General features: G+C 30.7%; 1 protein-coding gene across 1 annotated transcript; it reads left to right on the top strand.

Moving 5' to 3' along the window:
* Positions 1 to 19: 19 nt before the first annotated feature.
* Positions 20 to 5,781, top strand: LOC126850717 (TATA box-binding protein-associated factor RNA polymerase I subunit B). The gene is made up of 10 exons (XM_050593977.1): positions 20 to 179; positions 241 to 334; positions 438 to 639; positions 834 to 975; positions 1,054 to 1,202; positions 1,293 to 1,508; positions 1,578 to 1,807; positions 1,877 to 2,066; positions 3,905 to 4,345; positions 4,461 to 5,781. Exons 1-10 carry the CDS (start codon positions 93 to 95, stop codon positions 5,557 to 5,559), a joined length of 2,850 nt encoding a protein of 949 aa, XP_050449934.1. The 5' UTR covers positions 20 to 92; the 3' UTR covers positions 5,560 to 5,781.
* The last annotated feature ends 13,182 nt before the right edge of the window (positions 5,782 to 18,963 follow it).

Here is an 18,963-nt window from a genome sequence, read left to right as displayed (position 1 = left end):
TCAATTCGCAATAGTCGCACGTGTGCGTATGGCGTTTCATACAAATTGTCAAAGCTGATTTCGGACGCATTTTCGATAAATTCTAGAAGAAAATGCTACAGTGCGGAGTCTGCGGTTGCACCGATTTCTATTTAGCCTCTGGTTATTCCTTTTGCTCGACATGTCAAACGCAAAATCAGGTAAATTTGAAAAGAAATGTGTTTTTGAAAAAAACGTGTTATTAATTTGATATCTATTTAGGAAGCCGGAAAAGAAGTGGAGTTGGAACTGCCCATGGAAAATAATACGAGGTTGCGGAAAACGAAAATCCGTCGCGTAAAAAGTGGCAAAACAGGTTTGCTTTTTTCATTCTAAAAAAATAATTTGCACAATAGATTATAATATATAAAAACAAGTAGATTTCGTTTAAGTGTAATCTGATATTTTTTTGTCTGCAGATGAAGTTGGATGGACATCGTGGGAATTGTATAATTTTGTCTTAATTGGATTGACAAACGAACTTATTGAACTCGGTGTATCAGCTGACATAAAAATAACGGTGTTACAACTGTGGGCACGATATCTAGGGAAACTAGAAATAGCTTTCATATCTAAAAACAAGAAACTTGTACCAAAACTAGCTAGGAGATATAAGAAAAGGTTATTTTAAAGTTTCTATTCTATTTATATAAGCCACTTTTTTAATTATAAATATAAAAGAGTTTAATCAGAATTTTTATTTTTATATTTTATTTTAAATATATATTTTGTGTTTAAATATTTAAAGTGTTTGGAAAAACAATTTATAGAGTTTGCGAGTTTAATTAATAATATCGATTGTGATTTTTTTTTAGGGATGCTGAAATTATATATGGCAAAGTTTTGTCACAAAAGAGAGTTAAGAAACAAAGAAAAGGTGAAAGTAATGTAACAGATTCTGCAATTTCTACCTGTTTAAGTGAAGAGATTTCCTTAAAAGAATTAAATAGGAGTAAAGTATGGTTTGACACATATACTTGATTTGTAAAATTTAGTTTTTGAGAATAGATTATAAAAATAATTTTTTCTCTACAGAAACTTATGATTACTGCGGATTACGATAGATTTATGCAATCGCAAATGAGTTCAGAAGGAGAAACACTGAGTACATTCAATCAAAGTGTATATAGTATGCAATCTAGTACACATACGCAACACACAAGACAATCTTTTGAAAATATTAGGTAAAAAGAAACATGAATAAGCATACAGAAGAACTGCAGTGTACAATATTATGATCTTTAATACTCTTTGATATTTTTTTTTTATTACAGAATACAGTTCGATCCTTATGCAAAGGATGAAACAAAAAGAATAAAAGAGATGGCAAAGAAAATACCAAGACACAAACGCAAAAAATATAAGCAAAATCATGTAACAACTCAATACAAAACAGGACCAGAATTAATTACACCTATGAAATTGTGGGCAATTTTATATTTGGCTCTAAGGATTCATAATCAGGATATACATTTAGGTGACATGTTAAGGTAGAATTTGTGTGTTGATAATTATATGTATTTATTATTTTGTATTTTTCAATACAATTTCTCTTGCAGAAATGGGAGAGAAGGACATTTATCTTATTATAAATTGGATCAATTGATACCTCCTGAAGTGGCTTTAACAAGAAGTGATGTAAATTTTTTATCGCGAGCTGCGGACATAACGCATAAGGGAATGAGAAGGATAATTGGAAGAATGGCGAAATTTCTTGGAGTCACGACAATAATTTGTCCCGATTTTTTACCGCTTATTAATCGATATTGCAGTGAATTGAATTTACCAAGTATGTTTATTTAAACAATTTAACTTTATGTGTATGTAGAAAATATTTAAAAAAAAAAAACATTTTTAGGGGGTATATCTTTATACGCGGAAAGATTAGTAGCTTTATCTCCGCCAAAAATGAAGTTTGATAAAAAGACTTGCATTCCCAATTATGAAGGTCGTGCTATGGCATTTATTATTGTAGTATTGAAAACGTTATTGAGTTTAGATGGCATTACGGAATATGAAATCAGTAATGTTGCTGACAAGATTAATAGGTATGTATCAAATTGAGTTTCATAATGATGAAAGATAAAGGCAATTTTTTAAACATACATTATTCTTAAATAAATTTATGATATATTATCAGATTATTAATAGCTGCTGAATCTCTATAGTCTAAATGAAGAGAACATTTTTAGATTTATCACACTATAATAATAATAAATTATAATATAATAATTTTATTATAACATTATTTTATTACAACATTATTTGGTTTACTTGATAAAAATACATTTTATATATATTGTACATATAAAAAATTGCCATTATATAAATGAATGAATGATGCACATATACATATGTAAATAGATATAATGGATAAGAGGGAAGATGAACCATTATAACAATTGAATATATGTATATATAGTAATATGTGTATTGAGAATGTAGTTGATCATAATTATCTTATCAATTATGTATTACATTTCTAAAAATTTTACGTTAACTTAAAAATTATTTCATGGATATAACCATTAAAATACTTTGACAAACTTTTAACTTTTAATTTAAAATTAAGACTAATAATGTGAATATTAAAAATAATGCAGCGTAATTGTGAAGATTTTAATGCTCCATGTGTACTAGTACATGGTAGTATTGGAAATTTTGATGATGAGCTAATCATTGAAAAAATAACAACTTGTAAAAAAGCAGCATCTGCTGGATATAAAAGTCTGTTAAATGGTACAAATTCTATAGAAGCTGTAGAGACTACATTGTGGTGGTTAGAATGTGACGAATTCTTCAATTGTGGTTATGGGTCGGTTTTAAATAATATAGGTATATACAAATATAAATAGTTGTGGCCTCCAATGCAGGCAAATATGATATGTTTCATTGTACTGTGCTTGATTGTTAGGAAATATACAAATGGATGCATGCATAATAGATGGCTTTAAGTTAGAGTGTGGATCTGTGGCAGCAGTGTCAGATATAGAGCATCCAATATCACTTGCTAGATATGTTCTCGATAATTTTCCCAACTCTATCGTAGTAGGGGAAGGCGCAAGAAACTTAGCAGAAAGTGCAAAATTAAATTTGTTATCTAAGGAAAATATGATTGCACCTACAGCATATTTAACTGAATTGGAAGAAACGAGCACTTGCAATGTTAATCTAGATATTGGAGATTGTTGTTATACAAAATTATTAGAAAGTAAAGTGTGCATACTGAGATAATATTTGAGACAAAAAATCGTTCTTTAATATTCTTTCTAATTTTATAAGAGATGAGTCTAATAAAATTTTCGCACACGTACAGATTATGGAAGCAACATTGGCTGCATAGCTTATGATGGACATACTATTGCTGCAGGAACTACAAGTGGTGGTTCTAAAGGAAAATTAGTGGGCAGTGTAGGCGATTCTTCTACACTGGGTTGCAGTGTATATGCTAATAGAACTGTAGGATGTTCATTAACAAGTTATGGGGAATCTGTTGCAAAATTTGGTTTAGCAAGAATTATTGCGAACGATACTGAAAAAAGATATCACCCACAGAAAGCTTTGAAAAGAAATCTCGATTATACATTAGATGAATATAATTATATTGTCGGTGGCATTGTATTTAAGAAAACTGGTGAATGGAGCGTGTATTTTACCTCTCACAGAATGCCCTATGCTGTAATTATGAACGATTGCATGACATACGGTACAACTTTAGATGACGAAAAAATGGAAAAATACACCGAATATCGGAAATTATGCGATTGCAAATTCCCTCTTGTAAATAATTTGATATCAGAATCATATATCACACATTCTTCAATTATTAAAATCTACTATACTATTTTCTTCTATCTTGATATAATGTATTTTTTTTTTATTTCAGTGTAATTAATGAAGAAGGTATTAGCGATACAAAACTGTTTAGTTTTCGAGAATGGCAGAGATACATTGAATGTCGAAAAGCTGTTTTAGCCAATGCGCACTACCCTACCAAGTTAAAATACAACCTGCACATACCAGATGTAAATAGTTTATATATCAAATTTTTGGAGACTGTTGATTCCAAAGTAGACAGGGAAGAACCTGAGATAATTACGCACAAGCATCTAATACCGCGTGAACTGGTTCATGCAATGAAACAATGTATCACTGATATAAGCTACATTGATTTACCAATAAATGAGGTGAATGACTTTTCTCCTTCGTTAATGGCACATCACTCGTATCTTCAACAATTGTTGGAACATCCATTATATGATTTGCCAAGTATACTCCGAAATGGCTTTTTTTCCACAAAAATTGGATACATGACAAAACCAGAATTGTAAGTATTGTATGTAAGTATTGTATCAAACACACACACACACACACACACACACAAATTGTCAGCTTGTCAATATTGCAAAAAAATATAATGTATTTCCTCTTTTTTATTTTAGCATTAGCAAATTGACTTCAAATTACAATATGCAAATAAATTTCATTGATTCAAATTTGCATTTTGTTGAAAAAACCGTAGCACTCTTTGAACAAACAAAAATGGCTAATATAAAAGATTTGCAGGACAATATAATAATACAGGATTTTTTGGAGGAAGATATCGAGAAAAAAGAAGATATCATTGATTACTTACATAAAAAAATAACTTGCAGTCTTAAAATTGATGGAAAGAAAAGACAGTATTATGATAATATTCGGAATTCAGTTATAAAGGATCTCCCTTTAGCATCGTCGGATGAATTTATATTCAATGAGACTCTGCCGAATGGCAAATTAGCAATCCCAAATACTAACGATAATGAAAATGAAGATAATGATGATAATGATACATGTTTAAAAGACATTGTTCCCGAGGAGACGGCATTATTGTTATCCAAATTTTGTAAAGAATACGATATAAATCTTTCACGTACAGAAAAAAAAGCTGTATTTAAAAATTCAAATCAAATGAAGAAACAGAAACGTAAACTTTTTAGAAATACACGTGGTAAATTTGTGAAGCAAAATATCGAAAATCCAAACAAAGATGATTCTTATACAGAAGAATCTGAAATTGTTTCAAGAGAAAATTTTGAAATCGAAAATACGCTACCAAACATTTCCGATATTTTGAGTTTAAGTATCAATGCATCTATTTTTGATGATCTCATGAAAAATGAAATTGAATATGATGCAGATGATCAGTTGGAGAATAATTGTAAAGAACCAATAATTGATGATACTTTTTTTACATTTGATGACAACACTCTCAGATTACTCAGACCTTTTAAAGATTATTGGATGTATCATTGCAATTTTAGCCGCGTGAAGACCAAGAATTTTGAATTATTCGAGAAAATGCTGCCAAGGAGTTTTCGATGGTTATTAGATGAATGCGCGGGTATCATCGAAATGTCAGCGGAAGATCTTTACGAAGAAGTATGTCTCGTTGAAGCTTATTATGCTTACTTGTCGGAGCAATCCAACTGTGCGCCGAATACAAGTGACGAAAACAGCAACAACAAAGCGTATATTAACGCAATTTTGAAAAATTGGTAAAATAAAGTAACGGAAACTATTATTGATTTAACTGATACAAGTTCAAATCTGTGATATTATAATTATATATCAATATTAAAGATTATTGATAATATTTTCCAAAATATGTTTAAGGTATAATTGAAAGCCTTTGTACAAATTTTAAGGGTGAATTTTACATACCGAAAAATAAAAAAAAAAGAAATTATATGTTCTGAATTCTTTTTCATATAATTTTTGTATTGTTAACAGAGATTTAAAATATATTAAAATATATTTTATCATTTAAATAAATTATATTTCATCAATAATCATTTCTTTAGATCCACATTATTATATAATTTTAATTAACATTATTATATAATTTTAATTTTAATTTATATTAAAAATTTTTTTTACGGAATAAATATCAAAGCGGAAAATTAATATAAGATACACGTCGTATATAATTTCTGTCATTATTTTTGATCGATTCCTTCTATTCATTATAATCGCAAAAAAAAGAAACTTATATCCATTCTTATTTGACACATGCCGATATCAAAAACTGTCAGCGACTATTGCATTCGACGAGGGGCCGCGTCTCGCTTCATCATATGTATATTAAAAATCCGCGAGGGCGATGCTACCAAACGTGACGCAACTGACCTCGGCTCAGCTCGGCTCGGTTCGGCTCGTCTCGGCGTACTCGCTCGAAGGGAGCGCGAGTGCTCGTGTCAGTAGTAAACACTAGTTCGTGAGAGACGAATGGTTGGTGTCGCGCGGTCACGTCCTGCACCACCGTCAAAGGGACGCTGTCGCGCGCGTGTTGCGTGCGTACCGTGCGTTCCGTGTGCCGCACGCATCGCTCTCGCATCGAGAAGCGCGAACACCTGCTATTAGCGCGGATCGGCAGTAAAGTACAAACAGTACAGTGCGTGGCACGGCACGCACCTCGTACGGTTGAGGAGACACACGATTAAGCATCCTCGTGCTGTCTCGATACGTTTCGGCGACGCTCTACGTCAAATCGTGCATCCTGAAAGAGAGGGAAGATCCACCCGTGCACGACGACCACGACGACGTAGCTGTGACCGGCATTTGCTATTCTTACGGGTGAGTCTCTCCTTTCCGGTAAGTTGCGAAGTATCGGGTTATCGTACGGGCGATCCCGTATTTAACCCACATTTTAGCACTCTTTCTTTTTTTTTTTTCTTCTGCCCACTTACCTGTGCCGGGAAGAAGGGCAGCTTTTCCCGCCAGTTCGTGTATTATCTGTTGTACAAGTATATAAATTATGTTTTATATTATTAAAATATTATTAATTATTTTTAAACAATATTGTTAGAAAGAATTTTATTATATGATGATTTTAAAGATATAGTTATATATCGCTCTGAATAATGAGATTGTTAAAGAAAAAATGAATATGAATCTCTCTCTCTCCCCCCGCTCTCTCTCTCTCTCTCTCTCTCTCTCTCTCTCTCTCTCTCTCTCTCTCTCTCTCTCTCTCTCTCTCTCTCTCTCTCTCTCTCTCTCTTTCTCCCTCTCCCTTACATACATACACATTTATACTTAGATTACCTAAAAGATATATAAAATATAATTTGTATTTAAAAAAAAAAATATATATATATGTCATCATTTAAATAAATAATGTGCAATTGTGGACCTTTGACTTTTTATGAAATGTCAATACCCCCTCCAGGCGATAAGTTGTCAAATTGAATAAATATTAAGTGTCGCATGTTTCATGCGTTACGTATTTCACTAGAGCCTCGATAGAGCCTCCACATAAATACTTCATTCGGTACTCCAAAAATATATCGAGGAAAAACGAATCATAATTATCGCGAATAACTTTTTACGAAAACATACACGAGGCATGGATCTGGCTCCCCTTTGCCCTTCCACCCTTCCCCTCCTCTTTTCCGGTATGTGCAGCGCGTCTCTTCCCTTTGCACCTGCTGCAACTTACAACTCGGGACACTGACGAAAACGCAAAGCGAGATAGATACATTGTATAAGGTACATTCTCCTTTCTTTTTCGTATAAAATTTTACGTTCCATTAAATTACATTTTTTTTTTTTATACTATCTTATTTTTCACGAAAATTGCGCGTATACCGGTAATTTGAAGTCTGGATAATTGACGAATAAAAAATGCTCTATCAAAAAGCTGAAGGTAAGGAAATGTTAGGGAGATATAAGAGAAGAGAAAGAAAATTAGAAAATATTTTTAAAATTATTAAATTATAAAATATTTATTAATTCGCATGTGTAATAAAATATATAAATCGAATAGTTTGATTCGAGATTATTATATTGAAAAGTATGCATTGTTGGCTGGATCAAGTATGATGAATTCAATCGAAACGATAGTTAATTACCGCAGGTCAGTATGACGCAAGCACCTATTGCCGCTTCGCAAATAATCCCTTCCGGTTGCGTCTTCATCATTTACTTGTCAAAGACATCTTCGCGCGGATAGAAACGGCATCGCTCTGAATACACGTACGTGATGATCGTAACACGAGCTATACAGGCGAAATTGCGTATATTTGACGTTTGATTGTTCTTAATCAAGGAACGACAATTGTTTACTGTAAGTAGTAGATAGGGTTCATTGATTTGGGCAAAAATAATTTTCTTTCTCTCTCTCTCTCTCTCTTTATTTCTTTTTCTCTTTCTCTTTTGTATAGATTATGATATCGCTTGACCTGGTCTTTTTATGAACCATCCACTAAAATCTTTAATTTATATATTCTTTAATTATGTGATGTCATTATAAATTTTCTAAAATTTATGAATCTTTTTTTGTGTTAACTGTTTAATTTTAGAGGATAATGGTGACTTTATTGACTATATATGATACCCCAATACCATCCTGTAACTAGGGCAGGATGCTAGAGAATTGATTTGGGATTAATTTTAAACTTTCGCGAGTCCGAGCTCGGCGTCAGTTACATAAAAATAAATATTCAAATTTTCTACGAAAAGATTATATTTCACACGATGAAATAAAAAAATAAATAAATAAAATGTCACTATTCTGAGAATAGATCCTACACATTAGAATCTTAATAAACTAACTTAAAAATTAAGCATTTTTATCATAATGATATAACAGTTATATATATTTTGTACTTATACTGTATAAATAGAAAAAAATCATTCACTTAAAGATATTTATTAGCTGTTTATCTTTCTGTTCATATTTTGTAATCACCGGTTCTTATTCAATTGAACCTTTACTAATTAATATTACTTTACGAACGTCAACATCGATTAACATCCATTCACTGTTTGTCGTAATTAAAGCTCCTGAGTCTTTCACTTTATGATGTCAAAAAAATCGTATTTTTTTTCGCGAAATAAATTGTTTTTTTTTTTTAATTCTAAATAGTATAGATATGATAAGATGTAATATGATAAGATATAATATGATATAAAATATGATAATAATATAATATGATATAAATAAAGTATAAAGAAGCTCATTTCAATATTCATGGATTATTGACAATAAATAATTGTATCATAGAGTCTAATTTTATTTGTAAAGAAATGTAAAAAAAATTATTGTAAATATATAAAAATATATAAAAATATATACATAATATAAACATAATATGTAAAATATATACATAATATATAAAAATTTACTTATGCAAATGAATTATACATAAAAAAGCATAGAATTTTCGTTATATTTTATCAATTTCGTATTATCGAATGCGAGTAGTGTCAAGCGAAAGAATTAATTAATTTTAATGTACTTACATATCTTGTAAGAAAATTCACGCGGTTTCTTACTTTTGAAGTCATAGCTTAATTAATATGGCTGCACCGTGGAAACCTTAAAGGCAAAATGCGTTTTATTTACTGAAAACTAGACGCGTATTACTTGTAAACGTCACAATGAACAAATATTTAAAAGAATACGATTTTTCTTTTTAAAGTTCTCAATTTTACGTCCCATCGTGCTCATAGTAAAAGTAAAATAAGTATATCAAAAAAGTAAAATATATATATGTCAGACTCATCTCGGCTTTTTTGCCTTGAAACAACACACTGACCGAAATAAATATGCATCTTCTATTTCGGTACAATCTCAGTTAGCATCGCTCTGTGTTTATATAAAAATACTAATAAAATATATGAATAAAATCAATAAAAGGAATTAATTTATTAAATAAATAAATAGAATCATTTCTCCTACACACGCTTTGTTTCAATAAATAAATAATTCACTTGTCCATGATTGCGCAAGCTTCGTAGCAAACCACGAAATAAATTGTTAACATGAAATAAATTGCAATTGAGGTAGACGAATATCGTGGCTGTAACCTACGATCGTGTAAAATTAAAATATTATTGGTTATGGAAGTTATATCTGTTGCTTTTTCTTTTCTCTCTAAATTAGCGATAGATTTGCAGACACGTGTGGGGAAACCAGTGAAAACAATAATCGTAGAGAGATATAATCGCTTTCATACATAGTCTAGTAGATAAATCGATACTCGTAAATTGCTCATGATATCGTGTTTTCCACCTGTGAAGACTTGCGATTCCATTTCTCACGAATTGAATTGCTTGAATAAGTATTTTTTTAAACGTGTTTGTATTCTTTCTATATATATATATATATTTGGAAGCAATAAACAAACAAGGCTTAATGAATTAAATTGCAATGATATTAAAATTGGAGATATAAAATTGTTTAGAAGAGCTCCTTATCAATTGAAATTTCATGCAAATATTATATCGATTTTATGATATATCACATGACGTGTTAATGACAATGTCATCGTAATCATAGAAAATCATATACATACATTGATAGCTTAAGCCTCCTCCTGCATATTTTCCCGCATGTTTACGCGCTTACCTTATACATTAAAGGTCACACCTGTTTTCGATTCCGAGCTTTATTAATCTAAACACGACATATCCTCCTTATTTATATTGCACACATGTTCGATGATTGCGCAATGAAGGTGTAAACGATTGTCGTTGGATCAGCAGCCTGTATCGTGAAAGCCTTGATGGATTAACGATCATATGAATATATCATTCTGTTGGAAAAGAAATTTTATTAAAACTTAACGACGCGATCTAACATCGTAGAGAAATTTTTCAAGAGAGAAGCATTTAAATCGTATCATTTTTCTTTATTTCTCGAATATACAGGGTAGGCTCAAACGTTTCGGTAAAATTTTGAGATTTTATAGGAAATTTAATTCTGAACAAAAAGTTTCTTATAAACATGGATCGAAAAATGTGCTTCCTTAAAAAATTAGCGCCTAAAAATGTCTAAAATCACGGTTATTATTTTACACATTGTTACAAATTTTCAAGGAAAGTACGTTTTTTAACAAAAAGTACTCAAATAAAAATTGTAGAGAATTAAATTACCTTTCAAATGAAAAAAAATATTTTTTTAGCTATCGAGGATAGAACTTTTTAAAAATACTCTTTACTTATGCTGTTATGGCCTTAGCTAATTTTTAATGTTTCGCTTGCTTGTTGGTTATTCCACTAAAAAGAAAAAAATTATTTTTCTGCATTATTTAAACTAATCACCATAGGAAGATGAAAGGAAGAGCAGAAAGTGAAAAGGAAGTGGAATAAAAAGAAAATGAAGCTTAATAAATTTCTTGGAAAAAAATCAATAAAAATAAAAAATAAAAATCTTCTTTTTTCATAAAAATAAAATAATTTTTTGTACATTTGAAACTAGTTTATCTCAGAACCAATGGAACCTACTACAATTATTTTGATCTCATTTGAAAGATAATTTAATTATCTACAACTTTTGTTGCGAACTTTTTATTAAAAAACGCATATTTTCCCTGATATTTATAAAAATGTATAAAATAACAGTGATTTCAGAGATTTTTGTCCGCTAAATTATTAAGGAAGCATTTTTTGACCCATGTTTACACGAAATTTTTTGTTCAGAATTAAATTTCCTATAAAATCTCAAAGTCTAGATGGAACGTTTGAATCCATTCTGTATATGTACCTTTTGTCGATTGCTCTTGATTTAACGCAAAAATTAACGAGGTCAATACGCGATTATTAATTGCATCGTCTCAAGGTTGATTGGTATGTTATTGCTCCGAATTTCGTGCACAACATGATGTTCGAGCAGAGATAAAAGCGAAAGTACAACGCATTATGCATATTTGGCGTCGACACAGCCTCTGACGATCTTGCATAACGTCGAATGCATCTGCGTATCCTTGGGATTTAAAATATAATTACGCGCGCCCTTTCTTCGATGATTAATCATTATTTGCTTATTATACTCTCTCGCGCGAACAAGGTGTAAATCGCCCTATAGGCATCCATCGTCGCGGTAAAGTAGCATGCATGCGAATTGAATTCCGAATGTAACCGGTATTCGCCTTGACCTACTCCTCCCCCATGCTTTTGACCGGCAAATATAAGCACGTAAAAGTTTTTCGAACGAGTTCTCGCTCCTCGGCACGATTTATATCCGTGAGATGTTTTACGTGGAACAAATCGATATGACGATATCACTAGCACACGGCGGATAATGCATTTCTTTCAACGCCAAATTTTATTTTTCTGAATCTGGAAAAGAAAACACGATACGTGTGCGTGACACGAACGTAGTAAGCACTGTCATTTATTTCAAGGATTGCTCGAGGATTTTGTTAGATTTTTAACTTGGTTCTATTCGGCAAAAACTGATAATCTCATGTGTCGCTGTTATTATGATCGACGATCATAAAGAGGAATCGTAGAGGCTTCCTATAACGTGATGCAATATTGTCATATAAAGTCATCAACAGGTGTCTTCATGGGACTGGCTGAGAAAAGAGATGCGTCTCTTAATGACATAGTTTGACAAAAAATAACTTTTTTTTTTCCAACACAAGAAGATGACTAGTCGCTTACCGTAGTAGATATTGAATATAATTTCCTTTTTTTTTTTTTTTTTTTTAATTGCTCGTTATGTTAAAATTTTTGAGAAATTTGCAATTAAAGTTGCAAGAAAAAACTATTTTAATATATTTTGTCTTATTATAGCTACAATATGCGACTTATTGTCGATAATAAAAAATGTGATGATAGAGAAATCTTGGAGGAAGATAATTTTTTATGTCATTGCCAAAAGTTGCTTGGTTTTCGTTTTGGAAACCATTTCGCATTTGCGCGATGTAACGTAATCTAACGAATTAGTATTCTTCTCTAGTAAATTTAGTTTGTGGTTTCCTTTCACTAGTTAAGGTATCTCGCGTGGAATACATGCTAATAATTTTTCTAACGAAACTTAATTTTGTCGTGAATTTCTCTATGAGAATGAGAGATGTATATATATATATATGTATTTGCTTTGTGTTACTTCAGAGAATAATGCACATAAATTTCTATGTCTTGTTAGAGCCATTATTTCGCGCGCATCAAATAGATATTTTAAATTAAAAGCGGCCTTCTGCCTTATTATTGGAATTGTTTTGCATATTCGAGCACTCGCTTGAATCTCTTATCGAGTCATAAAATCTGATGTATTTCAAACATTTGCAGATTTCGTAAATATGTACATCTCGCGTTTGTCGCGGAAGTGGCGCATTTCGAGAACGCGACTGACTTGCAAAGTAATGGAATTGTTAATTATTTAATCCTGAGGAAGATTCATCTTTTGCAACTGCTTTCTTCTCTTTCTCTCAATTTCTATAATTTTATACCGATGATAAATTACTTAATGGAAGTCAATACGTACGCACACGCGCACACATAAACATATACATCGTGTCGAGTTTGTATTCGGGTAACGAGCAATTGCAAGGAACAATTGCGTTATTTGTCTAGCCATCAATTCGTCATTAATCATTCGCTCTGCGTATACTTATCTTAGAAGAAAATCTTGCTACTTTGTTAATTCTAATTTTAATAAATTTGCATACATGTAAGTAGGATAAATAAATTAATTCAAAGATTTTCAATTAATGTCAGAAATCGGCTTTAAATCATCTCTCATAAATAAAATAGCTTTGGATTTATTTTTATATATCTTAAAAACCATTCGAAATATCAATAAAATGTCTTGTATAAAATTTGTGATTTTTTTAATAATAAAAATATCTTTAGTTAATCACGCCAATAACATTTTTTAAAAATTATTATTTTTAAAAATTCTCTTGTATTTTTTGCTTTTATATTAAAGGATATTTATTGCATTTAATATTATAAAATAAAAATAATTTTATTTTGAATGTACTTATCTTTTATATGAATCGTAATAACATTTATTATTAGGAAATTATTTTATTATTAGGAATAAAAAAATTATTATATATCGAATAGCATATACATCATTTTACGACTGACATTTCCATAATATCAATAAAAGCTAACACATCATGTATTTCGCATTTTCTGTTTGTATGTGACATTCATTACAAGATTAATGATAAAAGATTAATGATAAATATATTTATATAACAATTATCTAAATTAAAATTTGATTATTCAAATATAATCAATTTTTAAGTATTACATAATATTTAGTTTTTAAAGAATGTACAAAGAATTTTACAGAATTTATAAATTCATGATATGCAATTTAGTTTTATATCTGTCTTTGTTGAACGGTTTATAAATTTTTTTAAACATTTTTTTATCGCAATTTACATTTCCTTTTACAATTTTTTATGTATTTTTTCTTACCTTTTACAATATTCACATTGCTTTAAATAAAGAAAAATAAATGCGTGTGAAATGCTTATTTTAATTATTTTTTTAATTATTCTTTGTATTAAAAACTTTTGTATAAAACACACATTTTTTAATATCTTAATTTTTCAAATATATACATATATTAAAAGAAAGAATCATTCTACATAAAAAATGTGAAAAATGATTTCATTTTAGAATCTTTTTTTAATATCAGAGAAAATTTCTGATTTTCCGTATCGATTTACTGCAACTACACGTGTATGCAAAGTTTCATTAAATCAAAATTTGCAGACTCGTGAGGTTCCATTATTAGTTAAACACAAAAATTATTTTCATATCTTTTTAATTTTTTGCAACGTTTGAAAAACTAATTAATTGGGGAAGCGACGACAATGTAAAGGCAAAAATTAAAACAACTTTTTATCACTGAAAAATTTTATTCGTTAAACTCGCGTATCGCAAAGAAACCGCTGTAATTCATCTATATTTTTATAATGCATTATATCAAGCTTGTGAATTATAAAAAAAATGAAATATATATATATATATATATATATATATATATATATATATATATATATATGACTCGTGGTTCTCGTGCGATTCATTATTCTTTTATATGGATATCCGCTCATATGGCAAGTTAATCTAGGGGCTATTAACGATGGCACAAAATTTCGAGCAATTTCTCATTATCAAAAGTCTTTGCCACAATTTCCATAATGAGCCAACGTGCTTGAAGACCACGGTTGGTTATTCTTCTCAATAGGACGGCAAACATATACGATTCGGAATGCAATCGACGAATATAAGATTCCGCCTGTCCATCACCAATATGTTTCTTTAGTGGTTTTCCAAGTCAATAAAGCCACGACCTATTGATCCGGAGGCCCTCTCTGTCTCTTTTTCTTTCACTTTTTCTTCCTCCACTTTTTCACTCTTTCTTTCTCTTCAAGTGTCTTATCTCTTTTCGTCGAAGGCGAATTTGGCATATTGGCATATACTATAAAAGATAGATAAATAGGTAAAAAAGATTGAAGGACACACCGTCATGAGATGACATTGATGTTCAAACGCGGATTATATAGCTCTTATCAAGCTCCGATAGCACATACTCTTCGCCTGTAACTTATATCTAGTACAATATCCCTTCATATGCTATATCTTTCCATTGACAACTTGACAATGAAAGATCAATTGATCATGATATGGAAGATATGATCTTTTTATCCTATTCAATAAAATATAGAATATAATTGCAATGCTATGGAACATTTGAATTCTTCAAAAAGAAAAAAGCTGGAACTTCAATAAGAATTATCAAATTTAAAGTTATCCTTTTACGAAAGTTGCAGAATAAATAGGAGCACGTAACACAGAAGATAATTTAATATAAAAATTACTTTCCACCTTGAAATTTATAAATTTAAATGTGTAACAAGAGTAATAGGCAATATATGATTTATTTTATCGTTGGAAAATCTTTTTTTGTAAAACGGAAGTATTTAATGATGCGTCTTCCACCAAAGCTAGCGAATCGGAAATAGTTCCTACTGTCCAAGACCGCAATCGATCCGATCAGTAACGAAGAGTTAGAGATAATTGCGTATGCATAATCTAGGATTTTTGTACAATTTCGTAATACGCAATTTCCTGACATTTTGCAATTCAATTATTATACTTGCATGCGTCCATCATATTATCCAGGCCAGCCACAAAGTAATTGCCAAGCGACGTAATACTGTTTTAATTAACTGGTTGATAGCGTTGAAGCGCATCTTCGCCATGAAATTTTACGCACCGATTTACCTTGCAATAATACTTTATTTTTTTAAACATGTGCTTCATTTTTTTTTTATAAATTTGTTGACACACAGGTGCATCTCTAGGAAAAAGTACAAACGTTAAGCAATTCGGCTTGGCGGGGTCAACCGAACGGGACAGTGCCAACCTAAGTACCTATCATCTCGACTATCTAGGTCAGCGATATTGCACAAGGTGATTGTATTATGTAGTTTGCTGACAACGTTGACGCGCGTGTCTATGTATACCAAAGTGCTAGCCATAACATCAGCAGCGCGAAATAAAGACACCTGCGAGAAAAAGAATGCAGATGTTTACGGAGGTGATCGCCTCGTGGCAATTTATTTCCGGAAGAAAGTGACGAATCTATGCGCAAAAAGCTGAGGATGATCAGCAGAACCTTGATATAGCCGGAATAGGCTATTTACGTTGTCCCGCTATACTTTCTGATGGGCGTAGCCTATTAATGACACCGTGATGTACATTTTTAATAGGCTATTAATGTTAGCGTGATATATTTTCTAATGGCTCGTCGATAAGGCTTTATTCGACGACACGTGTAATATTCGACTATATGTTTAATTGTGATAATAGATTGTATTGTTGTCTTTTAATTCTTGATTATTCTTTAATTTTCCTTCATTTTTATAATCTGCCGAAAAATTGTCATTTGGATTTTATTTTATTTTATTTAAAGTTTCATTATGACTATAAGAAGACGATGTTGCAAGTATTATCGGGAAGAGTGCGGCTGGATACACGTTACATTGTAAATCTCTTTTTGCATTTCCGATGAAGTAGTGAATCAATAATGATAATCCAAACGAAGGTTGATAAATGATAATAAAACTTGGATTTTTTGCGAGATTAAAAAAAAATGAATATGCTATTCTTTCTTAAAGATAGTAAAAAAAAGTTGGAAGTCTTGCAAAAGCATAGGCAACTACGTATATAGGGATTCATCAGGATAATCTAATACCCTCTTCTAATCTCATGAACATTGACTTTACAATTACCAATAGATGCATCCAGTTTTACAATAGCTGAACCGTCTTAATTTTATTTATTTTTAAATCTTATATTGTTAAAAAATTTATTATTAAAATTTATCGTTGTCATATTTTATATTTTTCCGTGTAATTAAAAAAATCAATTGTTTCATCAATATTAATTATGATATTTGATCAGTGAAAAAGAATACCACTTATAAGATAAGACTTTCATAAGATTAATAATAGCACAAGGATAACTTAATGTTGACGACAGCATGGGAATGAACATTAGGAATGTGATGTGGAATGTGTGGCTTCGGTTTAATAAATGAAAATTGCTGGCAAGCCGTGAATACGAACTGTGTGATGAGGATCTTGGGAAAAGATTACGTCTAAAAATTGTTCTTCTCGCTTTCTAATCTATTTTTTTACATCAACGTTTTTAACTGCTTTTACAAACATTGAGAACAAATCAATAATTATGCATTATGTCATATTTAATTAAATATTTTTCTATTCTGTTTCGATAAGCTTTGTCTGCAACCAAAATATCTTCGATGATTAATATTCGGAAAAGCTTCAATCGACGAAAACAATGAAAGTATGCATATCTATGATTACTCATATAAAATTCTAAATCCATTTTTCTCGTTATTAATGATATATGTATATACCGAAAAGAATAAATTCTATTTTAATGTCCAACTATAGGATTTATCGCTGGCACGTGCAAAAGCATCCTCATTCGTAGAGATAGAGCGGGGGGGGTGCTTGGAAGGGGTTGTAAGATAAATTTAATTATACCTCAATGGATATTTTTTATGTTTCGTCACGCTAAATGTGCGCAAAAAGATTTATTTATTTCGACAATACTCGATCGTTACGTTTGTACGATACTCTTGTAATTATATAATACTCATAATTATATAATATAATTCGTCCAAAAAAGCAGGTTTTATCACCAATCTTGAATAAAATGTCTTACTGCTATATTTTTATTACAAAAATAAAATATTCTCAATATCAAAATGATCTCTTTTAAAAATAAAAGAGAGTGTCTATCTCTCTGTTATTTTTAAATTTTCTCTTTCTCTCTCTCTCTCTCTCTTTTTCTTAGAAAACGTGGAGAAGCTGAAATTGTCAGAAATTTTTCATCTAATCTGGGAAAATCAGAAAATTCTCATGGAATTTCATTGGAACTCGGGAAATTTAAAAAATTTAATTTTATAAAAATCATTCCTCCGCTTTAATAATTTTTGAGTAGACATCCTGAATAAGCACTGTAATATCTCCTTTTATCTTTTGTTAAAATGGAGAACGACGATGAAGCACGAATATGATCCGTTTGCAAATTAGCTCATACAGTGGCCTTGCCACTTAAACCACGAGATTCACCGGTAGCAGAGATTAGTGTTAAATATGTCTGGACCTATTCTCTTCTCTAGCAAATAGCACTTTATTCTTACGTTAAATATCACTTTTCTCCCTCTCTCTTTCTTTTCAAAATATAATCTATTCAAGTATTTTCTCTATTATAGATTTATCAAACACTGTTATACTAATTAACTAATTGATTAGTCTGATTGTTAATTATACTCTTAGAGCAATTTGTCAAATGCACGTTATTCAGTGCAATGAGTTCCAGTCGATCACAAATGTCATACATACTTACCGTATGGACTGAAATAGATATATAACAAGTAGTCCATAGCATGTTGTCATACAAATCTTTCAATATAATCCGATATTATACAAATCATATCTTACACCTACTGCCATATGCAATGACAGATTATAGGTATCAAGACCTGTCATTATATTAGGAATCATAACTGCAGTGCAAAGTGCTTCATGAAGCCGACTACGATATATGTTCACATAATGCGATTAAAGAGAAGAAATAAAGTATGTGTCTTGATCATAAAGGGAAGAAATAAGC

The sequence above is a fragment of the Cataglyphis hispanica genome, chromosome 6 (genome assembly GCF_021464435.1).
Source record: "Cataglyphis hispanica isolate Lineage 1 chromosome 6, ULB_Chis1_1.0, whole genome shotgun sequence".
Classification (NCBI taxonomy): Eukaryota; Metazoa; Arthropoda; class Insecta; order Hymenoptera; family Formicidae; genus Cataglyphis; species Cataglyphis hispanica.
This window is presented reverse-complemented; position numbering and strand designations above follow the sequence as displayed.